The 20,786-nt window shown below is 45.5% G+C and overlaps 6 protein-coding genes across 6 annotated transcripts; 3 read left to right on the top strand and 3 right to left on the bottom strand.

Moving 5' to 3' along the window:
* Positions 1-536: 536 nt before the first annotated feature.
* On the top strand, positions 537-3,173 carry BHQ10_009140 (uncharacterized protein; the record flags this gene model as incomplete). The annotated part of the gene is made up of 4 exons (XM_040882024.1): positions 537-988; positions 1,049-2,102; positions 2,153-2,238; positions 2,507-3,173. 4 exons carry the CDS (start codon positions 537-539, stop codon positions 3,171-3,173), a joined length of 2,259 nt encoding a protein of 752 aa, XP_040737642.1.
* Positions 3,174-7,504: 4,331 nt separating this feature from the next.
* BHQ10_009139 (uncharacterized protein) lies at positions 7,505-10,074 on the bottom strand (the record flags this gene model as incomplete). Its single annotated transcript, XM_040882022.1, has 5 exons — positions 7,505-8,276; positions 8,327-8,463; positions 8,509-8,615; positions 8,669-8,792; positions 8,845-10,074. 5 exons carry the CDS (start codon positions 10,072-10,074, stop codon positions 7,505-7,507), a joined length of 2,370 nt encoding a protein of 789 aa, XP_040737641.1.
* A 422-nt stretch (positions 10,075-10,496) lies between these two features.
* On the top strand, positions 10,497-11,519 carry BHQ10_009138 (uncharacterized protein; the record flags this gene model as incomplete). The annotated part of the gene is made up of 3 exons (XM_040882021.1): positions 10,497-10,646; positions 10,706-10,952; positions 11,137-11,519. The coding sequence occupies 3 exons, from the start codon at positions 10,497-10,499 to the stop codon at positions 11,517-11,519; spliced, it is 780 nt and encodes a 259-aa protein (XP_040737640.1).
* Positions 11,520-12,100: 581 nt separating this feature from the next.
* Positions 12,101-13,528, bottom strand: BHQ10_009137 (uncharacterized protein; the record flags this gene model as incomplete). Its single annotated transcript, XM_040882020.1, has 2 exons — positions 12,101-12,262; positions 12,314-13,528. 2 exons carry the CDS (start codon positions 13,526-13,528, stop codon positions 12,101-12,103), a joined length of 1,377 nt encoding a protein of 458 aa, XP_040737639.1.
* Positions 13,529-16,148: 2,620 nt separating this feature from the next.
* Positions 16,149-16,520, bottom strand: BHQ10_009136 (uncharacterized protein; the record flags this gene model as incomplete). Its single annotated transcript, XM_040882019.1, has 1 exon — positions 16,149-16,520. One exon carries the CDS (start codon positions 16,518-16,520, stop codon positions 16,149-16,151), a length of 372 nt encoding a protein of 123 aa, XP_040737638.1.
* Positions 16,521-18,029: 1,509 nt separating this feature from the next.
* Positions 18,030-20,191, top strand: BHQ10_009135 (uncharacterized protein; the record flags this gene model as incomplete). Its single annotated transcript, XM_040882018.1, has 9 exons — positions 18,030-18,178; positions 18,229-18,255; positions 18,306-18,375; positions 18,428-18,527; positions 18,581-18,643; positions 18,694-18,717; positions 18,773-19,266; positions 19,314-19,853; positions 19,916-20,191. 9 exons carry the CDS (start codon positions 18,030-18,032, stop codon positions 20,189-20,191), a joined length of 1,743 nt encoding a protein of 580 aa, XP_040737637.1.
* Positions 20,192-20,786: the final 595 nt, after the last annotated feature.

Raw genomic sequence — 20,786 nt, 5'->3', positions numbered from 1 at the left:
ATGAAGATGAGGTTGAGGCAATGTCGAATGACGACGGAATAAAGTGGCGCCAAGCATTCCGCCATTGACTTTCCGCTGTCGCGCTAAGATAAGATACGACAATGGCCCTAATCCGCTTTTGGTATATGCGTACATCGAGCAGTCTGAGAGAAGAGAAGGAAGAAAGCGTGGTCTGAGCCTGAGGTATCATAGCATTACACTAAAAGCCTCTGGACAGAATCTTATCAGCATGATTTTTAGACACACTCCCTCCGGTCTCTGGCAAATCGCCTGAAACGCACACAGTTTCAATAAATGCCTAATTAATAGATTATGCTACTTCCTAGGGCTGCTTCTTCACGATTGGTTCGCCTGCTTCTACGCAAGGCTGTCGCAAGGCTGTGCAAGCATCCCAGTTCATTTCGGGGCTGTGCCCCTTCTCACTTGACTTTGGTCGATGCTTAAATACTCTGCTTTCGAATCCATAGAAGATTTTCAGGGATTCAAGATCTTACATCATTATACTTCATGCTTGTTCGAAAGAAGTGATATCTGCCATGGCAGGTCTTTCGGTTGCAGCTAACGCTTTCTCTGTCGTGGGACTGGTCGATATCGTGTACCGTCTCGGGGTCAATACTGCCGATCTATGCTCTCGCTATCGAAACGCCTCGCAAGACATCAGTAGCTTGGTGGATGAGCTCCAAGCTTTTGTTGCAACAGTCGCTCAAATCCGACTTTATTTGGATGAATATCGCCAGTCACCTTATGCGCAGGAAGATGGACAAACTCCTCCACAACAGCTTTTCAAAATTCTATCCGATTGCGAAACCGAACTTCAGGAATTAGAGCGATTTGCTGGTGAGAATGAGATTAGGCCGGATGATGGGGTGGCAGTACAAATGATGAAAAGATGGAGGTGGACCTCGCATCAGGTTCATGTTTCGAAATCTCGTGAAAAAATCAAGTACCTAAACATAAACCTCCAAGCAAACTTGATGATTATGGGAAGGTATTTGCTCTCGTTTATTTCTAGTGTATAATTTGGGAATGAGTGCTCACAGAGCCGCAGGGAAAATGATATAGTCCTTCGCAATGAGCTCAAATCGACTAGGACAGACATCACCGCGGCCGGATCAACCGTACAACAGGCCTTCCTTAAACTGGAAGGTAACTTGACTAAAAAGCAGGAAAATACCAATACGCTCATTCAAACTCAGACTACCCTCATGTCCCGATTGTTAAAACAATCTGACGAACATCACATAAACATAGAAAGCAACATCATTTCAAATCAAAAGGAAGCCAATTTGCTCTCTCAAAAACAGACTACTCTGATACATCAGCTGATCAAGATGACCGACGATCAAAATCATGAACTCCGGAAACAGATTTCCAATCTAACCCTGGAACAGACCGAAGATGATGATTTCATATTTCAAGGAGATAATCTCGGTTCCATTGTTCTTCCGCTGCTGTTGATGAAGTCTGATTTGTTCAAAACAGTCAAGACTCTTCAGGAAGAGGGCGTTCTCAAAGTTTCTCGTTTGGAGGCAGAGTGGATTCTACAGCAAGTTGACAATCTACTTGCAAAGAGCCACGAAGCAGCTGCCAGAGACTTGAAAGGAAAAGGTTTAACAGATGCCAAAAGAACCATCACTGGGTTATTTAACATGAACTCAAGAAATTGCTTGCCGAAACACGGACAAGAAAAATTCGCCGCGAGTCAAAAAGTGTCTACAATCGACCAAATCGGTCGTATCAATCATACATCTGCCATATATACTTCGTCAGGCGTACTCATTCTGCAAGCCGGCCCTTCAAACAAGCATTTGAAGCATTTCCAAGGTTCGGCGGAGATACAAGTATTCCGGTTATCTTTTTTTCCCAAGCTCGAATATTCTTCGGTCAATATTTCTATGCTATTGACGAATGAGTCCGGACGGAACATGCAGCTACAGATCCCACGACTCATCCAGACATTCAACACTATCCCTTACTCCGCAGAAATTAGTGGCGTCATCTTCAATGACGATGTTGGAGGTCTGGAAAAGATCTTCAGAGGTGGACAGGCGTCACCCAACGATAGGCTTGTCATCCAAGGCATCGGTATATCCCTTTTTCAAGTAAGCATAGACATCTTTCGATACCAAGGGTTGGTATTGACACTGAATAGTTAGCTTTCATGTCTCAAAGCGACTCGGTATGCGAATTTCTTTTCCAGGAAGGAGCCTCAGCCTCCTTGTTGAATCCAATTATCAGGTGAGATTGATTCAACAGTATTCATGTCAAATCACCAGGACTAACTCCTTTTTTATCATAGCGAGGGACTCAGCGTTAATTTATTAAGCAACATTTGGTCTCCAACAACCGAGGACCTTGGAAAAGGAAGCCTTACGATGTTGAACGAAATAGATAATGCCCTGCAATTATCAAAACTGGCTATCCATTACGGGTGTGAACCTAATGATATTACAAGTCCTTCTACTGGAACTATAATGCACTATTTTGTTACGTCTTATCGGAATAGAATTGCGGCAACCGAGCTTCTCGAGGATCCAAATGTTCACCTCGCCATCAACAAGTTCCGCGATATTTTCTCTTCTATGGTTGAAATGGGTTGTGAGCTCGAAGGACGCGATCTAGAGGGCAATACTGCCTTGCTCAAAGCTTGCGACCTGCCAGATTGGAATATGATAGCTGCACTTATCGATATAGGAGCAGATGTCAATGCAACTAACAAGTATGGGGGCGGCGTTTTACATCAGTTATTACATGGGCTGAGAATAAACTACGACTTTGATGAGTTCATCAAATCCGAGGCCATCCTCTATCGTGTACTAGGAATCCTGTTGGCCAATAAAGCAGACCCGAACCACCTCAGTGATTTTGGAACAAGTCCATCGGATTATGCTTTAGGGCATTCTAGAAGACTCGAGGTTTTGTGGGAGAGAGCTGTTGAACACGCAGGATACAAGGCATCTCTTATAGAGATTGTGCTATCTGAATGTGGACACAAAAACGAGGTTATGATTGTAGTGTCTGCCGGGTTAGAATTCGACAACAACAGTATACTTCCAATCTCTAACATTACAGTGGATGAATGGCTGGAACGGCGTTATGAGCCTATTTCTGAGGTTCCCAAGTGCCTAGAGTGTATGAAAAGCGAAGGTCAGAATGCAGTTCAGGAAATTTAGACGTCTGGAATAGCAGTCAGAGTTTATTTAAAGAAGTCTTGTTTGACTATAAAATAATGATCTTGAAGTACTGATATTTCTGGCATCCGTTTCCTCAATCTTCTATCATCGAAGAGCACTTCATGAACACAATATCAAGGCTTGGAAGCTGGAACAATTGGACTTTGATCAAAGCCCCTTATTACATCTTATGCCTTCGTCTAATATCAATGAACGCATTCGTACAGAGAAGAGATTCTAAGAGTATGAAATATTGGATATTACGACCAGAATTTCTCTCGGTTTCCAGTCTTGTATCTGAAAGCATGAGTCGAGTTCTACTCTTTTTATGGAAGAATTAGCTACTCATCAAGTTCTTGTTCTAGGTAGATCGACACTTCCGCTAGGTGAGCTTGTAAAGATCACGAATTGCATAACCAAGAAGAAAACTTCCAGCCAAAAAAAAAAAAAAAAAAAAAAAAAAACTCAACTTGGCCATGACATCAGTAGCAGCTTTGGCCTTCTGACGAGAAGCGGAACCTGAATTTTTCTTTGTCATTGTTTTTCGACGGGATGGTGGTGGTATCGAAGGGAGAAAGGGGGTTGATAGCTGTCTGATAGAGTAGAACATGGTGTTGGAATGTACTCGAATCGTTTCTTTCATGCATCCTCCTCCGAACTCAAGACCATATAGGATATAGCATATTTACAAAAGCCTGTGTTTTTCTGGAAAGGCTGTCAGTGACAGGAAGTTCAACTCTGACATCCAGAAGACTAGAGTTGTACTCGAAATCCGCTATTGCTGTCGTGGAAGGCCTGTTTGTCCAGGATTTTTCAATGCGATCAATTGATCCCGTCCGAGGGAAACAATTGATTCCATCGTCACCCAAGAGGCACGATGGCGATTCCTTTGGTACTTTTGATTCCGTGCAGCATGATAACATTCAACTTTGCCATGGTGCTGGTACACAGAACCCTGGAAGAGTCCAGTTGAACGAAATCTGTGTTTAATGAAGAATCAAATGATAGAGAAATTCTTCTGAGACAATCGTGAGGATTTTCTGACGGGACACAGACCGGTCATCGCAGATTGCCATCTCATAGAGCTCGCCGTCGGCAATAATGCCCCCTCCGATATAGGACTCTTGCTGCAAAACCATTTGTAAAGCTCAAAAGGCTTTGTTTGCTGATAAGTCTGAGATAAAGCCCTTGGGATGAGTTTTGTTTCGGGGTCTGCTGCAGTGATTCCCATCAAATCCAAAGAACTGGCAATACTCTTTGAACCGTTCTGGGCCAGAGCGGTTGAAGCATCTCACCATTTATCCGGCCGCTTCCATCTGGAGAGGACAATTCCCATTCACTTCTGTGTGATCCTTTCATATTTGATCTTCTGATAGTGCTTCGCCAAGTTATTGAAGTCGGGCTGCCAAATAGCGGTGGTTCTGGATGAAATAACCGCCTTTGGATTTAGCCGTGGTATCGATGTTTGTTTTATATTATAATAAATGTAGAGGAGGAAAGAGCCCGCAAGGTGTTGTCATCGATTCAATTGGCGATTTAATCACATGGAGGCATTTCGACGTGCCACGACGGCGAAGCAAAAGGCTGTAAGATCAACGTGGAGAACGATAGTATAAAATCCTCAAATTATGCATAGTCTAAGAAACCAATATTAGCCGAGAGCATCAACATATTGCATTGTCAGGCGACTCATCAGTCCTGCATTATGCAACCCTACTCTGCTTCGGAAAGACAGTTTGTAGAAACTCTATTCTTGGAGGCTCTGGAAGCCACTCCATGAGGAATCTCGCTTCTCGAGTGATTGATGACCAGCCAGTGGAAACCTCTCAACCCTTGATAAACCAGTTCTCCTCATAGGTGCTTAGGCACCCGTACAGACAATGGTAGTGGTCCATGTATCAGACTTAAATTAGTCATGTAGTCAATGAACGAAGTCATCCTCGCCGGTAGATAGCAGTAAAGGTTGGACTAACTCACCACATTGCTCAGCGGCTGACTCTTCTCATTTATATAGTCACTTTGACACGACATGCGTCATAATTCAAGTGACAGAAAGAATCTCTGATAGAAAAGCTGAATCGATTGTCGAATGTGGACTGTCTGTCATTGCGTTTTCAGAGGCTGTCATGGGACGGCATATTGACGAGACCTCGACTGTCTTTGTGCAAGCGGTTTTGCGCCAGTCGGATGTTTCCATGATTGTGTTAATCGTCTCATAATCAAGCCCAAAGAAGTATCGATGACTGTACTCCAACTCAACAAAATGTCAATCACAACAACACTTGAGCGGACGAAACGATCAGGGCACTGTCAAACACTCTAATATCTACGGTCAGCAGATGTTCTTTGAGAATATGTCAACCAGCTCACCCACCAATTTTTCCAGTATGGTACCTGAGACTCGCTGTACCTCTTCGAAGAGTCGTTCAGATAGCACCGCAACATCGTATTGGTCAATCTTAAAGCCAGAGAGAGGCCCCTGCTAAAAATGCGCAGCAAGGTGCTGAAACATCGAGTAGGGAAAGATATACACCCAAGTCTGAGGAGGGCTACAGCGACTGTGATGACGTTAACTTTGCTTCCAGATGCAAGGTTTGAAATAACTCACCCGAAACGAGTTTCTTGTCAACAGCATCATCCATTGCAAAACAGTGGGTATGCCGTGTCTCTTTGGCATTTTTTCAAATGAGCTGTCCCACTCAAATCGATATTCTTGGTGAGAAGGCATTGATGCCAGCCAGCCATCGTCTCGAGAGTCGGGGAAGTGTATATACTTCAAACTTCAGTCAGTGCCAATCACATAAACATAACAAAAAAGGTGTCAATCACAACATGGAAGACTGAAAATTATAGTGAAAACTGCTGTAGCTCACATACCTCTCTTCAGCAGTGCTAGACCGGTACAGCCTCAACCCCCGCCTAAACCCAGTAGCTGATAGAGGCAAGTGTACTTAAATCGGAGGATGGCTTCGTGTCAAGAATTACTGTTACCCAAGTAGACGTGTTATCGCGAAAAGCCATCCATCTTCTAACGATATTGTCGTAGGTCGGCATTCTTTGTCAACTGGTGAAAATATATACCTTCAACGTCAATCAGCACTGATCATCAAAATGGAAAGAGGAGATATACCAGACATACCGAAGAAGCATTACCGTAAAACCCTCCCATGAGACATATGAGCGATTCTCGGTGGTCCATATTGATACATTCTCATCCGCCAAACATGAATGAGATACCACGTCTCAGGTTGTCGAGACAAACACATGCTTTCGATCCATCATCAGACTCATCATCAGGGTCACTGTCAGAGGGGTGAGACGTTCATTCCGTCATATTTGAGATTCAACAAAATAAGAATGACAGGTCGGCGTTGTTTGAGAATGGTTTGAAATGGAGGTTACAAGGTTGAGCAGACCACGTGGATGATTTGATGTTGGCCTAGTTTGATGCGGAGATAGTGGTGGACATGGAGACCAACACTTATGGAGAGAGAAAAATATATATAAAACCTAGACCCCCTCTACGAAAGACAGAGGAGGGAATCTGGTTGCAGAAGAAAAAAATTCGGAAGATGGATGTAGGAGGAGGATGGGCTACTTTTATAGACGGATTTCGCCTTCCCAGATCTTCCTGATGACATCTATATCTTCTCTTTTGGGTATCTACTTGCCCTAGTCAGCACCTATCACTGATAGTATTGAAAATAGTAGCACAGAGATCCTTTATCTCTTTGAAGGACGCCCGGAAATTTCTTTATTCTTTCAAAGGAATCTTGGATATGTCACTACCACTATTGTGGAGTCGGAATCATAGTATCACAACCGCCGCTTTTTTCAAAGAATCCTTTCTGGGTACACGCACTGGTGGGCATCAATTGGTAAGCGGAGGCCGAACAAACCGTATTTTCTTCATGTTATTGCGGTGAATTCAAAGGTACCGATAGAGTAGTTTCCAGACCCGCTGTTGGCGGTGCTGGAAGGAGTTTTTTCGTAAGACTGGGTAAATGAATTGGGCAATTCTTTGATTTATACAAAGACATCTGAAAATTATATCTCAGTACGTGCTGCCCATTGTCACTGTGTCTTGGAGTCGATATGACAGGTCTGACAATGAAAGAAGGGTCAAGCCAGGACTGAACTTCAATCGGTGGTGATATACTTTCTTTTCTATCTATAACAACAACAACAACAACAACAACAACAACAACAACAACAACAACAACAATGCGGGACTAGCACCTCGATATGTCGGTCTTCAGAGTGCTCGGCATTGCCTCGACAAGTGTCATGATATTCGTCATACTTGCAACCTAATCAAACAACGTAATAATCTACTCTCTCTCCCTCACAGCCCCCCTCCTCAAATCCAAATACTTCGCCGCATAATCATTCGCCAACACCAAATCACCTGACAAATGCATGACTGTCGCCTTCTTGGCCATCATCTCGCACTGTCCCAGTAGATCCTCAATGGCTTCGTACTCATCGTACGAGCAGTCAATATACGTCAATGCGCGGGTAATGTATTCCTTCTTCTTGAGCGGGTCGGGAACTTTGTTCACTGCTTCTTCGTCATCGTCGTCGTCAGGTGAGAATGATGGTGTAGGCAAGGTGGCTTCACCGGCCAAACCCATGTTTGCGTCTACCAAGATCGAATATGATCGTGCGGTGAGATAACGGTCATCAAGCTCAAGAATTTGAGGCATAATACTCTCCATCATTTCTGCAGCAGCCTCGAATTCGCGCATACTCAATAGTACATTGGCCAGTACACCGATAGCTTCCCACAACCCTGGTAACACGCGGCATCGGTGAGCAATACTAGCAGCTCTCATAGCCAAGGAAAAGCCTCGTTGCGGCAGACCTGTCTTCTCAAGAATCCTGGCTTTGAAGCACAGTAATCGGATCTGGGCCAGGACGTCAAAGTTTTCTTGACGCATTGTTTGTGCGATTCCTTCTACTATTGCCATAGCTTGCGAGTGATGGCCTTTTCGGAGACGGAATTCGATTTCTAAGAAGGACAGTTGTAGGACGAGATCGATGTCGTGAAGTCCGATGTCTTGTAGTTGGGCAAAGAGGTGTTCGACGGCAACTGCATCGTCTCTAGAAAAGATTCAGTTCTAGTCAGATTCATCCAAAGAACAATATCTCACCTATGGATCTGCCTCTGTAATTTCAAAACACCCGAATAGAATGCCCAATATTGATTCGCTTTGAGTGACCGTAACTCCGTCTGTCCTATGTCATCGAGGCGAGCCACTGCTCGTTTATAGCTACCACTATGGAAAATCTGTCCGATTAGCATTTACTGGAGATAAATGGCATGAAATCTCACTAATTGACTGCCCCGGTAGGCGATTTTAAGTTTGTCTTCAAGAGGTGACCCCTTGGTGTAACATTCACGAAAGATGTCGCAATGTAAGAGAGAAAGATGTGTTAGACCTAGACCATCAGCAGATATCCAGATATCACTAATGCAATAGAAGAATTCCTACCTATACGAGTGAATAGCGACGACTCGAGTAGAAGCTGCGGGCCCATTGTCGTTCTCAAATTTCGGGTCACATTCAAATAGAACGATTTGACAACGTTCTCAAAGACGGATGCCAAACTCTCGCCCTATGGACAATAAGCAATATATTCAAAACACTTTTCGGACTGCAATACTCACATTCTGCAGATCAAGCTTCGCTTCACTCAAATGCATAGTACTAAGCAACCCCCACGACTCAGTCTCCTTGGCCTTTGCCTTCAAAAAAGCAAGACCCTCCTTCTCGCTACCCAGCATGCCCGTATTCTGCACGTCCTTCATTTCCTCCGGAAACGCCTTGCCAAAGTGATACAACCAGCTCATGCAGAAGTTAAGGCAGTTCATATCATGTGACTCTCGTGCGATAGAAATAGCTTCCTGCATGGCAGACACAGCTTCGGTATAAGACCCAAAGTCGGCGTGCAGAATAGCCAAATTCAGTAGAGCATACTGATAGAAACTCCGATCTCTGCTGTGGATCGTATAATCAAAGTATCGATGCAGATTATCAAAAGACGAAGGATAATCGCCTGCTCTCCACGCATCCAGAAACCGAATGTAATGTGACATGCTGGGCACAGTGACTCCCGCCGAAATAATATACTCGAGTTGATCTCGTACTTCATCCGGAACGCGGCCGCCAATTCTTTGTAGTTCCTCAACCTGGAAACTCAACAACTGCTCAACATCCTTGGTACTGACACCCGCCTCGTCGTCCGAATCGTAATCGATATTGCGATACACCACCTGCCCAATGGGACTATCAGAGTCCAGCCCCAATTCTGCCAGATTGATATCAACAGCCGACTCTCCACTAGACGGATGCCTTCGCGCCCACGCACGATACGTCGGCATTCGATACTTGACGAACCCGCGCCACAATTTGACCGAATCATGAAATTGCAACCGCGTAAACTCCAGCTGCGCTCTGCGCACAAACGCGCCTAGCGGCGAGGAACGCGATAGTAGCATACGATCACTGATAGGCTCAATGCCATTGTCTCTGTCATGGATCTGCTCTTCGCGCGATTTTTCAACGATTTGATGGATTTCAGCGAAAAAGGTTTCTAGCGCGTCGCAGCAGTCGAGTGACCACATTTTGCGGAGGAGGAGGTCCCATACTGAGCGGCCGGGGATGGAGGAGGTGTGATACGACAGGACCTCTTCTAGTTCATCCAGAGAGACGGCATGTTTTTTATCGCGAGTAAATGCGCGAGGAGATTTTAATGAGTCTCCGGGTCGTAGTGGTAGAATGTGAGATATCAAAAAGGACAGGACAGGTACGGCTGATGTGTTGGGGACGATGCCCTCGACATACAGCGACACCAAACATAGCAAGGTGACCTTGGAGGGTGTGAGATAGCGACTCATTTTAAGGTGTCATACTTTGCTCATTGAGTAGATTTTCGGGGTTTTTGTCAGGGTGCTCCCTTTGTTTCTTGATATGGCAGTCTCGGGGATATCAGAGCGGAGAAGGGCGCAATATTTCTGCTTTTGGACGTCTTCACTTTGGAAATGATGGAAGTTCACGTCAAATTCTGACTTCTAGTTCTCATGCTTCAGCCGAATAAGCAACCCATTTACCTCTTGTAACGTTACGTTCTGTTCTGGTTTGTTGTTCACCAACACTAGTTCCAGAAACCAAAAAAGCAAGAACGCGCCTTGCAGCCTGAGATCTGAGGCATCCATCCAGCCCCACCAATCCTCATACATCATTCTCTCCCCGCCAAAAAAAAGATTCATCTTTCTGAGCTCAGATTGAAAACATACACAACTTCACACATTCCGACACAATGGCTGAAGCACTTACCCAGACTGACCTGCAGGGTGCCCTGAAGCTGGTTGCACGCGGAAAAGTGCGTGATCTGTACGAAATCGATGACAAGACACTGCTCTTTGTCGCAACTGATCGCATCTCCGCATACGACGTGATCATGGAGAATGTACATCTACCCTCCAGACAATGAGGACAATTTGACTCAATGCTAATTACTGAATATAGGGTATCCCAAACAAGGGCAAACTCCTGACTCTCTGCACCAAATCCTGGTTCCAAATCCTCCAACAAGCAATCCCTAACCTCCGCACCCACTTCATTACACTCGACCTCCCACCTCAGATCCCCGAATCGCAGCGCGCCGCCCTACAGAATCGTAGCATGCAAGTACGCAAGTACGAAATTTTCAAAGTCGAAGCTATCGTGCGCGGATACATTACTGGTTCGGCGTGGAATGAATATCAAAAGTCCGGTACAGTGCACGGAATCAAGATTGCGCCGGGTCTGAAGGAGAGCCAGGCCTTCCCCGATGGACCTATCTACACACCTAGCACAAAGGCCGAGCTGGGAGAGCACGATGAGAACATTCATCCTGATCAAGGCATGCTCTATCTTCCACCTTCTCCATAGTCTAAGAAAAACTGACAGATTTGCAGCCGCCGAAATTGTCGGCGCCGAATACGCCCCGAAAATCGCCTCCCTCGCTCTCAACCTGTACAAAACCGCACATGCCTACGCCTACGCCCGCGGTCTGATCATCGCAGACACAAAATTCGAGTTCGGGCTCGACCGCGCCACCAACGAAATCGTGCTCGTCGACGAAGTGCTTACTCCCGACTCATCCCGTTTCTGGCCCAAGGATCGGTACGTCGTTGGTCAAACGCAGGAGAGCTTCGACAAGCAATACCTACGTGACTGGTTGACTAGCCAGGGCCTGAAGGGCAAGGAAGGCGTAAAGATGACGGAGGAGGTTGCGCTCAAGACGGCGGAGAAGTATCGTGAGGCGTGGGAAATTATTACCGGTGGTGGGGAGTTGTAAATCTCAATTTTTGATTCTGCTGGTGGTCTGTATTTTGATGTGAGATTTGGTTTGGGAGTTTCTTGCTGTAGGTTGATCTCTGTTCGGACCTCCGGTAGTTGATTACGCTTCACTACCAGGGATGCTCAGCGGCGAGACAAGACTGGCGGCACTTCTTCTGATGTTTGATGTTTGATGGCTTAGCATGATACCAAAGGTTGAGAACGAGACTGTAATTAGACCAGAGGGAGCTTTGTAAATTTTTCAGTTGGTAAATAACTCTGAATCCTTCATTTGTCTAATCTATACAGTACATTTGTAACAGTCCCTCTTGTCCATATGCGAGAAACACATCTTGCAGCACCATTATCCTCAGCGGATATATGTATGACATTCTTTCAACATCAATGCTCCCGTATGCCCATGACACCAGAAAAAAGAAACCAGTTGTATCATACAATGATTGGAGAATAGAAACCATGCTTTCTAAAGTCGATAAAGGAGGAGAGAAAGTTCGTTCGCTCAATCAGTCGTACAGTTGTTGTTCTTGTCGATGTATAGTCTAATCGCGTTGAAAAGAGAATTCCGGTTCATTGATAAATCTACTTGCGTCTCTTCATCGTCTTTTCGCACATGTCGAGTAATCCATTCTTAGCGTCGCTGTCCGGAAGAATGTCAAGTGCAGCGGCGGCTTTGTCGGCGTATTCCTGGGCAAGGGCACGGGTCTGCTCGATACCGTCGCTTCGCGCAACAAGTTCGCGGGCCTATAATTCCAAGTCAGTTGCATTCAACAAACAGTCAGTAGGTAGACTCACCCTCTCTACATCACCCGGTTGCTCAAACTTCCGTCCAACCAAAGCTCCCAGCTCGGGATTACTCTTCCATGCAAAAAGCAACGGAGCAGTAGCGAGACCGAGCTCGAGATCGGCACCGGCAGGCTTTCCGAATTCAACCGAATTAACGGTATAATCGAGCATATCGTCCACCAACTGGAAAGCAAGACCCAGATTGCGACCATACGAGTACGCGGCTTCGACAATGTCCGGGGTGCTGTTTCCGAGCAGTGCTGTAGCGCGGCAAGACTTGCTGATCAGACTGGCGGTTTTGAGGTAGGTCTTTTGCAGGTAGTATGTAATAGTATCATCAGTGAAAACGGGGGATCGTTCATCCGAGGCGGTATTCTTCAATTGCATAAATTCGCCCTCTACCAGATTTGCAATCACCGTCGCCAAGAGCTCAATAACCTCTGGATTGCGCAAACGCGCCAAAGCAACAGAAGCACGACCGAGCAAAAAATCACCAGCCAGAACAGCCATCTTGTTCCCAAACTGCGTATTCGCCGAGCTTGATGACCGCCGAGTGACTGCATTATCAATCACATCATCATGGAGCAAAGAAGCCGTATGAATTAATTCCGTAATCTCAGCTAGTCGGCGCTGAGAAGGCAAGATATTCGGATCTTCGCCAAAGATGCCTTCTAACTCCGCAGCGGGAGCTGTCAAAGGACTCGTATCGGGATTTGCGTCTGATAGGACAAGAGGCGAGCTGATTGGCTCGCTGATATAGGACTGTTGCTGTGACGAGATCGAAGAAGAATGTGTGTGCGGATTTCGAGGAGCAAGAGCAGTAGCTTGCGACATGAGCAGGACGAGTAGTGGGCGCACATGTTTCCCTTCACTCCATGTGTAATATTTCGCGACTTTGTCCAGCATTGGATGACCAGACCCCAGCAGCTTTCTAATGTTCTTGGTCAGAAACTTCAATTCCTTCCCGACGATACGTAATGGGTCGACCGAGACGCCTGGCGGAGGTTTGGGGAAGCCCTTGGTGAACAGGTTCTGGGCGGCGGACACGGCGGCGCCGATGGGGGATACATCTCGTCGGCGGGAGGGGTGGTATTTTCTGGAGTGAATGACGGGGGCAATGGTGAGGAGGAGCTCATCGCGTAAGCATTGGGAGCATATCGAGGTTGGTGTAGCTTGACGGGTTAGCAGCAGGCCGGAAGAGGCGCGCACAGCTCGAGATCTCATGTTCAAGGAAAGCAGTGGAGTAATGGTACAAAGAAGAATTAAACAATCATAGAACGCAAAGACAGAAGCAGAAAGAACAGAGAACACAAGCCGAAATGAAGAAGGGAAGATGTTGGACAAGCTCTTCTTCAATCTGGGAAGTTGGAAAGAAGACCTCGGCGGGTCTCTTTTTTTGTCCAACCACAGCATCCAATGGGAAGGCACAGGCCTCCTTCGGCCCGCTCCCCGATTCATCCCGGCTCCATGATCTATCAGCTTCACCATCTCTGTCCTACTCTGTGTATCTACACTTCACGCTGTCGCTCATCTATCGTCGAATCTTTCTGAGAGTTGCCTACCGCTGTATGAGGATCTGGAACCAAACTGCGTACGATAAGCAAACATAGAACGTTGGAGGCCACCAGCATACATCATGATATCCTCGCTGGCAATAGGGACATTGTTCATTCCAGTCTTGGTAAGCTAAGGTCAGCGAGGTAGTCTCCTTGTTGAAGTCGCAAATCCTCATCACAATAGCGGCAAATAGTGGTCTGTTGTTAGAGCGTGGTGACGGGTTCTTACCCCGTAATTGCCTAGTGATTGAGAAATGCGTTCTGTAAGCCCGCTGTCATATTACAAATTGTTGACACTGCACTGTAACTAAAAAAGATAACAACTCATTACATGTATCATAGCATAGATATCCAACAAAAGTTAGCTTCATAGCAGTCAGTAATCTTGTAGCAGTCTTACGGAAGGCTTCCGCGCTCACTACCCACCTTGTAAATGTATATATATTTAGTGTTCAATATTATGCCAACCTAGCGCGCATCTGCGCACCATATAAATCTCATGTATGAGGCCTCAATTTGGTGTTCAAATTTGGTTTATAAATTGTATTTTCTATTGATTCGCACTTATTTGCAAATCAACGTACGAGTTCTTTGGGGGTTGAATTAGGTGCGCGAAATCTCCAACCCCCCACAATCTAGTTGATACGCGCTCATGTACGAATCTAGGCTTACAATCTCACCAGCGAGGCCTCATCTTGGTGTCGAATTTGGTGCATGAATCCTCCCGACCCCAATCTAGTTGATATGCGCGCTCACGTATATATCTAGGACACAAATCTATATTGAGCCTACGAAGGAGCCTATGTACGTACGATTTCAGTGGTGGACGTGGTGGAAGTGGAAGTGGTGTTGGGTGTTGTGTGTATTCAGGAGTATTAACGCTTCTTATAGCTATAATCTATATTTGTAATTATGCGTAAAATATAATATATAATTATATATATATAGATAATTGTAGTATTATTACTGATATATCAAAGGCATTATTGTACTTCTTACCTATAGTCTCACTGTTATGTCATAGAGACCTCACCGTCATGTTATAGAGATCTATTATATGTCAAATCTCGTATTAATCATATATCTATTAACTTTTTTGCAAGATGACAGCGCGCTGTAGTACCATAGAGCAGTCACCAGGCCTTACTGGGCCCTTACTGGTGTCCATATATCCCCGCTATTGCATGTCTGTTTCTATGGTAGCGCATCGCGTTGCATAAACTTGTCGTCAAACCGTGATAGCATATTAAGTCCATCACCATCATCACTACCGCTGATGTGTCTTAGAGCAACGGGCCTGCCTTCTATGCTTTATGAGCCAAAATAGTCAATGTTATCATATTGCATAGTACCTCGGGGCCCTCAGCACTGCCGAGAATACTCTTCCACTCCTTCAACGGGAGAATGTCTACCTGCGTAGACAATTTGACTTTAAAAGGAGTTAGCGACTGTCTGGTTTGCAGAAACGGCATGGGTGATTGCACTAGAATATACCCCTTCCATCTGTTTTGAAAATGTATCCGACGCCCGTCTTTCTGGAGATGTTCTTACCGTCACGATACGGGCTCCATTGAACGAATATTCTCCTTGAAATGAGCATCAAACCCGTCTACCATAATTGCGATCCACTCTTCATGAGGTATCCAGGACATGAATTTGACTTATGTGGCTGACGTTGCAGATCTCATCATAAATTTGCGTAGAAACTCGTCGTTCTCACAATCAAAATTCTGCTTGAGACTGACTGTAACACCACCTCCTTTCATTGGAAACTGGACGCCGATGACCATAAATCCGCAAAATTTACCGGTTCTCGATTTGTATTGCAAGTCCTCAATATCTACCGGTGAAACTCCGATATTGCAAATCCCATCTGGTGACGGTGACCTCATCGTTCAAAATGTCTTCGACAATAAGAAACCCAATTTGGGGTCGACTGGTAGTATTGCTTCATTTTGTAAAATTAAAAGCGGTTTTTGCCACGCGCATACTCTCATCGTGGCATTTGGGACAAGTTTATCCTTGGTTTGGTTGACATTATCATCTGCCTAGTCAGTAGTCTAACTCGCGGTCACGGTGCTCCATAAGGTGATTTTGAAATCATATAGTACAGTCAGAATTGCAGCAGTACGTTCTGTTTGGAGTTTCGAACTCAAGTTTGTTCTTCTCGTACTACCGTACAAGATCAGACTCGAGAAATATGCCAGCGATGGTGATAGCGATGGGTTGTCGATAGCACTTTTCTGGGAATGGAGTCTCACCTGTCATCGAAACTTTGAATAGATCCTCTAGGCAGGTACGACATAATCGTGTCGACACGGCGCGCGGACCACGTTGACAAAGTCCGTTTCTTCTCCACAGGCAACACAGCGATGCAGAGGTGATATGCGCTGAGGAGCTCGTTGCGCTGCCGAGGTAGACGATTTGCCAGCTTCGCTGACGATCTCGAGGGTGGTCGTGTCAAAGGAGCTTTGGAGGCCGGACACGTACAGCATCTGGGGGTTTTCCAACGTATCATCGTCTAGCCCATATGAATCCTGGCTCAATTTGGTTGTATCTTTGACCACAGGCAACTTTCCATCAGTCCAACGGCGAGCGATATCTCTGTCCCTGGTCGCAGTCTCTTCCTGGACAACACCAGTTGGCCAAGAATTGCCCATCAGCTCGAACGGCGGACGCAATACTTTCAGCCATGCGCCTATCCAGAAGTATTTGGGAAATTGCTTTCAACTCTTCATTGTGCATCTGAAATGCCTGCTCTTCACTTGTTGACACGCGGGATTTTCCTTTTGATGACGCAAAAATAGGATTTTGCATCTTCAAGTTGCAGCTGAATGATAAGATTGGCTGAAGCTGAGTGGATTGTGACATGCCATAGAAAAAGCCATCTGCATCCGACCTTGCCGTTTACGGAGTTTTTAGGGCTTTTTCAGATTCATCCGAACGTGTTCATATTAAACCTCAAACAACCACATAACTTCTGCATCTGAAACTGTGACGCTTGAGTCAAGTCGAGTAAAAATACAAATAGCTGACTCGAACAAAAACAATTCGGCGCTTGATGATGCATTGTCAGGTAACTTATGTATGTGCTGACGCTACGAAGTACATGGTCGATAATTAACTTTGAATGCCCCTTTTTAGCTAGCATCAGACAACCTACGATTGAGTCTAATATATTCGACCTCTAATAGTTTAACCACAGGCCGAAGAGACAGAATAAGGTGGAAGAATGCGAGTGTCGAGGACCGATCGCCCTATATGAAACGGGAGCGCGAGTGGTGAGGCAAACCTGAGACACGTAAGGAACGCCTCTCTGTGTCGGCTTCCCAACTTCCAAACCCTAGCGAGACGCCTCTTTTTCTTCGAAAAAAGTAAGATCTAATCCCGGATCCGTTATTCTGTCTGTTTAATATGTAAGTAATAAGTAAAAGAGCTAAATTTATTAGGCTGTGTTATTTGAATCGAACCAAATACTGGGCGGCGCCTCTGCAGTGACTGCACAGTGTACATTATTAGCCCCTGACCCTGATGATTCTACATACATTGGTCCGTCATCATTGTACATTTGATGACCACGAAAATTCAGGTACCAGCAATCAATAACAGCGGAATAGTAATTCTCCTAGCCTTATCCGCTCAGTAGAAACCCATTACATGTGATAGCTCTGACACTTCCCTCATCTTCCAACATACTGAGTGACGCGTTTCCCTCGTCGCTGAAACTAGTCTATCTGCCCCCTCGAATGAGTCGAGTATAAGGCGTGAGACATACACAGTACGAAGATTGATATTGCAGAATTCTCGGCAATTTCTCGGTCAAGCGACAAACGTGAAACTGATTGTTTGAGTATTCGCGGCCTCGACTTTGGCGTAGGTTTTAAAAAATGGATGGGCTTATATTAGGTACGGCTCCCGCCCTACAAGCCATCCGCATACTGCCCCCCTCGTTCCGATGTTTGTAAATATTATTTATGTCGGTCTCGCCCATTTTCGATGATTTTAGATACGTTTAATCTCGGCTGGTCGAAGTATCTACATGACAAATAATTGACGATCGTATTCAACTTTCAACTGATTTCAGCTTGGTCTTTTTTATCGCCTTCTCCTACATAGGAGTTTACCTTCCAAATCACCTCGGGTCCTGGCCCTATTGATCTGTATGCAAGATGGATATGGAGAAATTCCCGCCCGATTATAAGGTTGAATTCAAAAGCGAGCGCGCAAGATGGCCGCCTCTTACGAGGATGCTCATGTCGGGCGAAATGAATGGTTATGAGCCCAAGGCGTTGACTGCAAAACAAAAGTTTGATCGCTGGTAGGTATTCAGCAACTTTTGGTGACGAAAAGTGACTGACAATAAAACAGGATGATCAACGAAGGATGGCGGAGATTGTACGTTCTACTAGTCGCGTCGGAATCTTTGCGAGCTAATGGAGGTTTAGTACCGTGTTTTTATTCGTACTTGTTCAAATACTCGTGTATATTTTCGGATTCCTGAATTATGCTTTCAAGGTAAACTTCCAACGCCTTGGAGCCCTGATAATTCGCACTAAAGACTATAAAGGACAATTTGAACGATGCCCGAGCAACTTACACATGGACATACATGGTGGCCAGAGCTGCAGCATTGACGCTACATTTTGATATCAGTTTGATTCTATTTCGTGAGTTGCTCTTTAAAGAAGTTCATTGCACTGCTTCATACTAATTTGTATAGCTGTCTGTCGAACATTAATCTCCCTTCTGAGACAGACGCCTCTTAATGGCATTATCCAATTTGGTAAGTCAACCTCAATGATTACTTTGGCAAAATACCAATTGATCAAACAGACAAAAATATTACTTTCCACAAGTGTAAGTACACAAATCTCAAGTCTTGCTAAGTTGCAGAGAACTCACGATAATGCAGTGGTCGCTTGGGCAATCGTCTTCTTCTCCTGGGTCCACACAATCGCCCACTTGAACAACGTCGCCCAACTATCCGCAAAGAATGGGCAGGGCTTCACTGGCTTTCTTCGCGCTGGTTTCCTAACAGGCCCAACCTGGACAGGATGGATCATGCTCATCGCCCTCATGCTCATGGTCAGCACATCCGTCGAGAAACCGCGACGCGCAAATTTTGAGCGGTTCTGGTATACGCATCACCTGTTTGTCGTGTTTTTCATCTTTTGGTCAATGCATGGTATTTGGTGTATGATCCCGGCGGATTTTGCGCCGTTTTGTTCGGGTAACGGTGTGTTCTATCAGTATTGGATTTATGGGGCGGTGATTTATTTGGCGGAGAGAGTGGCGAGGGAGATTCGCGGGCGACATGCGACGGTTATTTCGAAGGTGATTCAGCATCCGAGTAATGTCGTTGAGATTCAGATCAAAAAAGAAAAGACCATCACCAAGGCTGGCCAGGTAAACGATTTTGTCACCCAGGAAGTGCATAACACTGACATGTATAGTACATCTTCCTCTGCTGCCCAGAAGTATCTCTCTGGCAATACCACCCATTCACTCTCACCAGTGCCCCCGAAGAAGACTACATCTCCGTCCACGTCCGCTGCGTCGGCAACTTCACCAAAGCCCTCGCCAAAACCCTGGGCTGCGACTTTGAGTCTGGCAAAAACAAAGGCAAAGACGGTAAAAAAGACGTCTCCGCCATTGTCGGAATCGATCGAATTGGTACTGGCGACAAGGATCTTGATCCCACGATCCGCCGCATCTTACCGCGTCTCTACATTGACGGTCCCTTCGGTAGTGCATCTGAAGATGTATTCAAGTATGAAGTTGCCATGTTGGTCGGAGCCGGTATCGGTGTTACGCCCTTTGCGTCGATTCTGAAGAGTATCTGGTATCGAATGAGCCACGGAAAGCAACAGACGCGGCTTCGCAAAGTGTACTTTTTCTGGGTTTGTCGCGATTTCGGATCGTTTGAATGGTTCAAGTCATTGCTTTCTGCCATTGAGGCGCAGGATTTGGAAAGTCGGATTGAGATTCACACGGTACGTTCTTTTCCTCTCTTCACCTTCAAGTATGCAGACTATGGTAGCTAATGGATGAGTAGTATCTAACCGCCAAAATCAAACCCGACGACGCAACAAACATCATGATCAACGACGCCAACGCTCCGCATGACACAATCACAGGCTTGAGAGCACCCACAAACTTTGGCCGACCAAACTGGGACATGATCTTTCGCTCAGTTCGCAAGATCCATTCACCAGCTGAGGCAGGTGTCTTTTTCTGTGGGCCCAAGGGTCTGGGAAGTCAATTACATATCAAATGTAATCAGCACTCAGAGCCGGACTTTGAGTTTGTTTGGGGAAAGGAGAACTTTTAGGAACGGATATCCATTTTTTTTTTCCGGTTCATCTAGATATTTCTTTCATTGATTCTTTATTGTTGACATGTTAGTTTGCGATGTGGTTCTTCTGGAAGAATCCTTGCATGGGATTGGCATATACGGCATATACTGGTAGATTTAGCATTGCTTAATGAACGATAGGTGTCACGAGTACGTTTGACAATTTTTATATTTGATGGGCCAATTGATGAGTTTCTACAAGTATCCACCAGCGACGACCTTAAATTATCCTATCCCCTCGATCGACATAATACTCGTTAGTCTAAGCTGCATCTTTGCTCGATAACAAATAGGCATCGTCTTTCTTGTTACCGCTTTTGGTAATTTTGAAGGCCAACCACGACAGAGGCTCCGCTCCGCCCTATGAGAGCGCATAATGAGCATAGAATAGCCGGGTATGATACACTTTTATCCGCATTCAGCTCAAAGCTCTGAAGAATCAAAAGAGTTCAGGTTGAATCTTCCCAATAGCCGGAGCAATTGTTTAGGGCTTGCGGATAGTCGCGGGGCTCTGCATATTGAATCCCTCGGCAATTTGCTGATTGGTCCGCAGCGCCGCGGTCGGACAACG

The sequence above is a fragment of the Talaromyces amestolkiae genome (genome assembly GCF_001896365.1).
Source record: "Talaromyces amestolkiae strain CIB chromosome Unknown scaffold22.1, whole genome shotgun sequence".
Classification (NCBI taxonomy): Eukaryota; Fungi; Ascomycota; class Eurotiomycetes; order Eurotiales; family Trichocomaceae; genus Talaromyces; species Talaromyces amestolkiae.
This window is presented reverse-complemented; position numbering and strand designations above follow the sequence as displayed.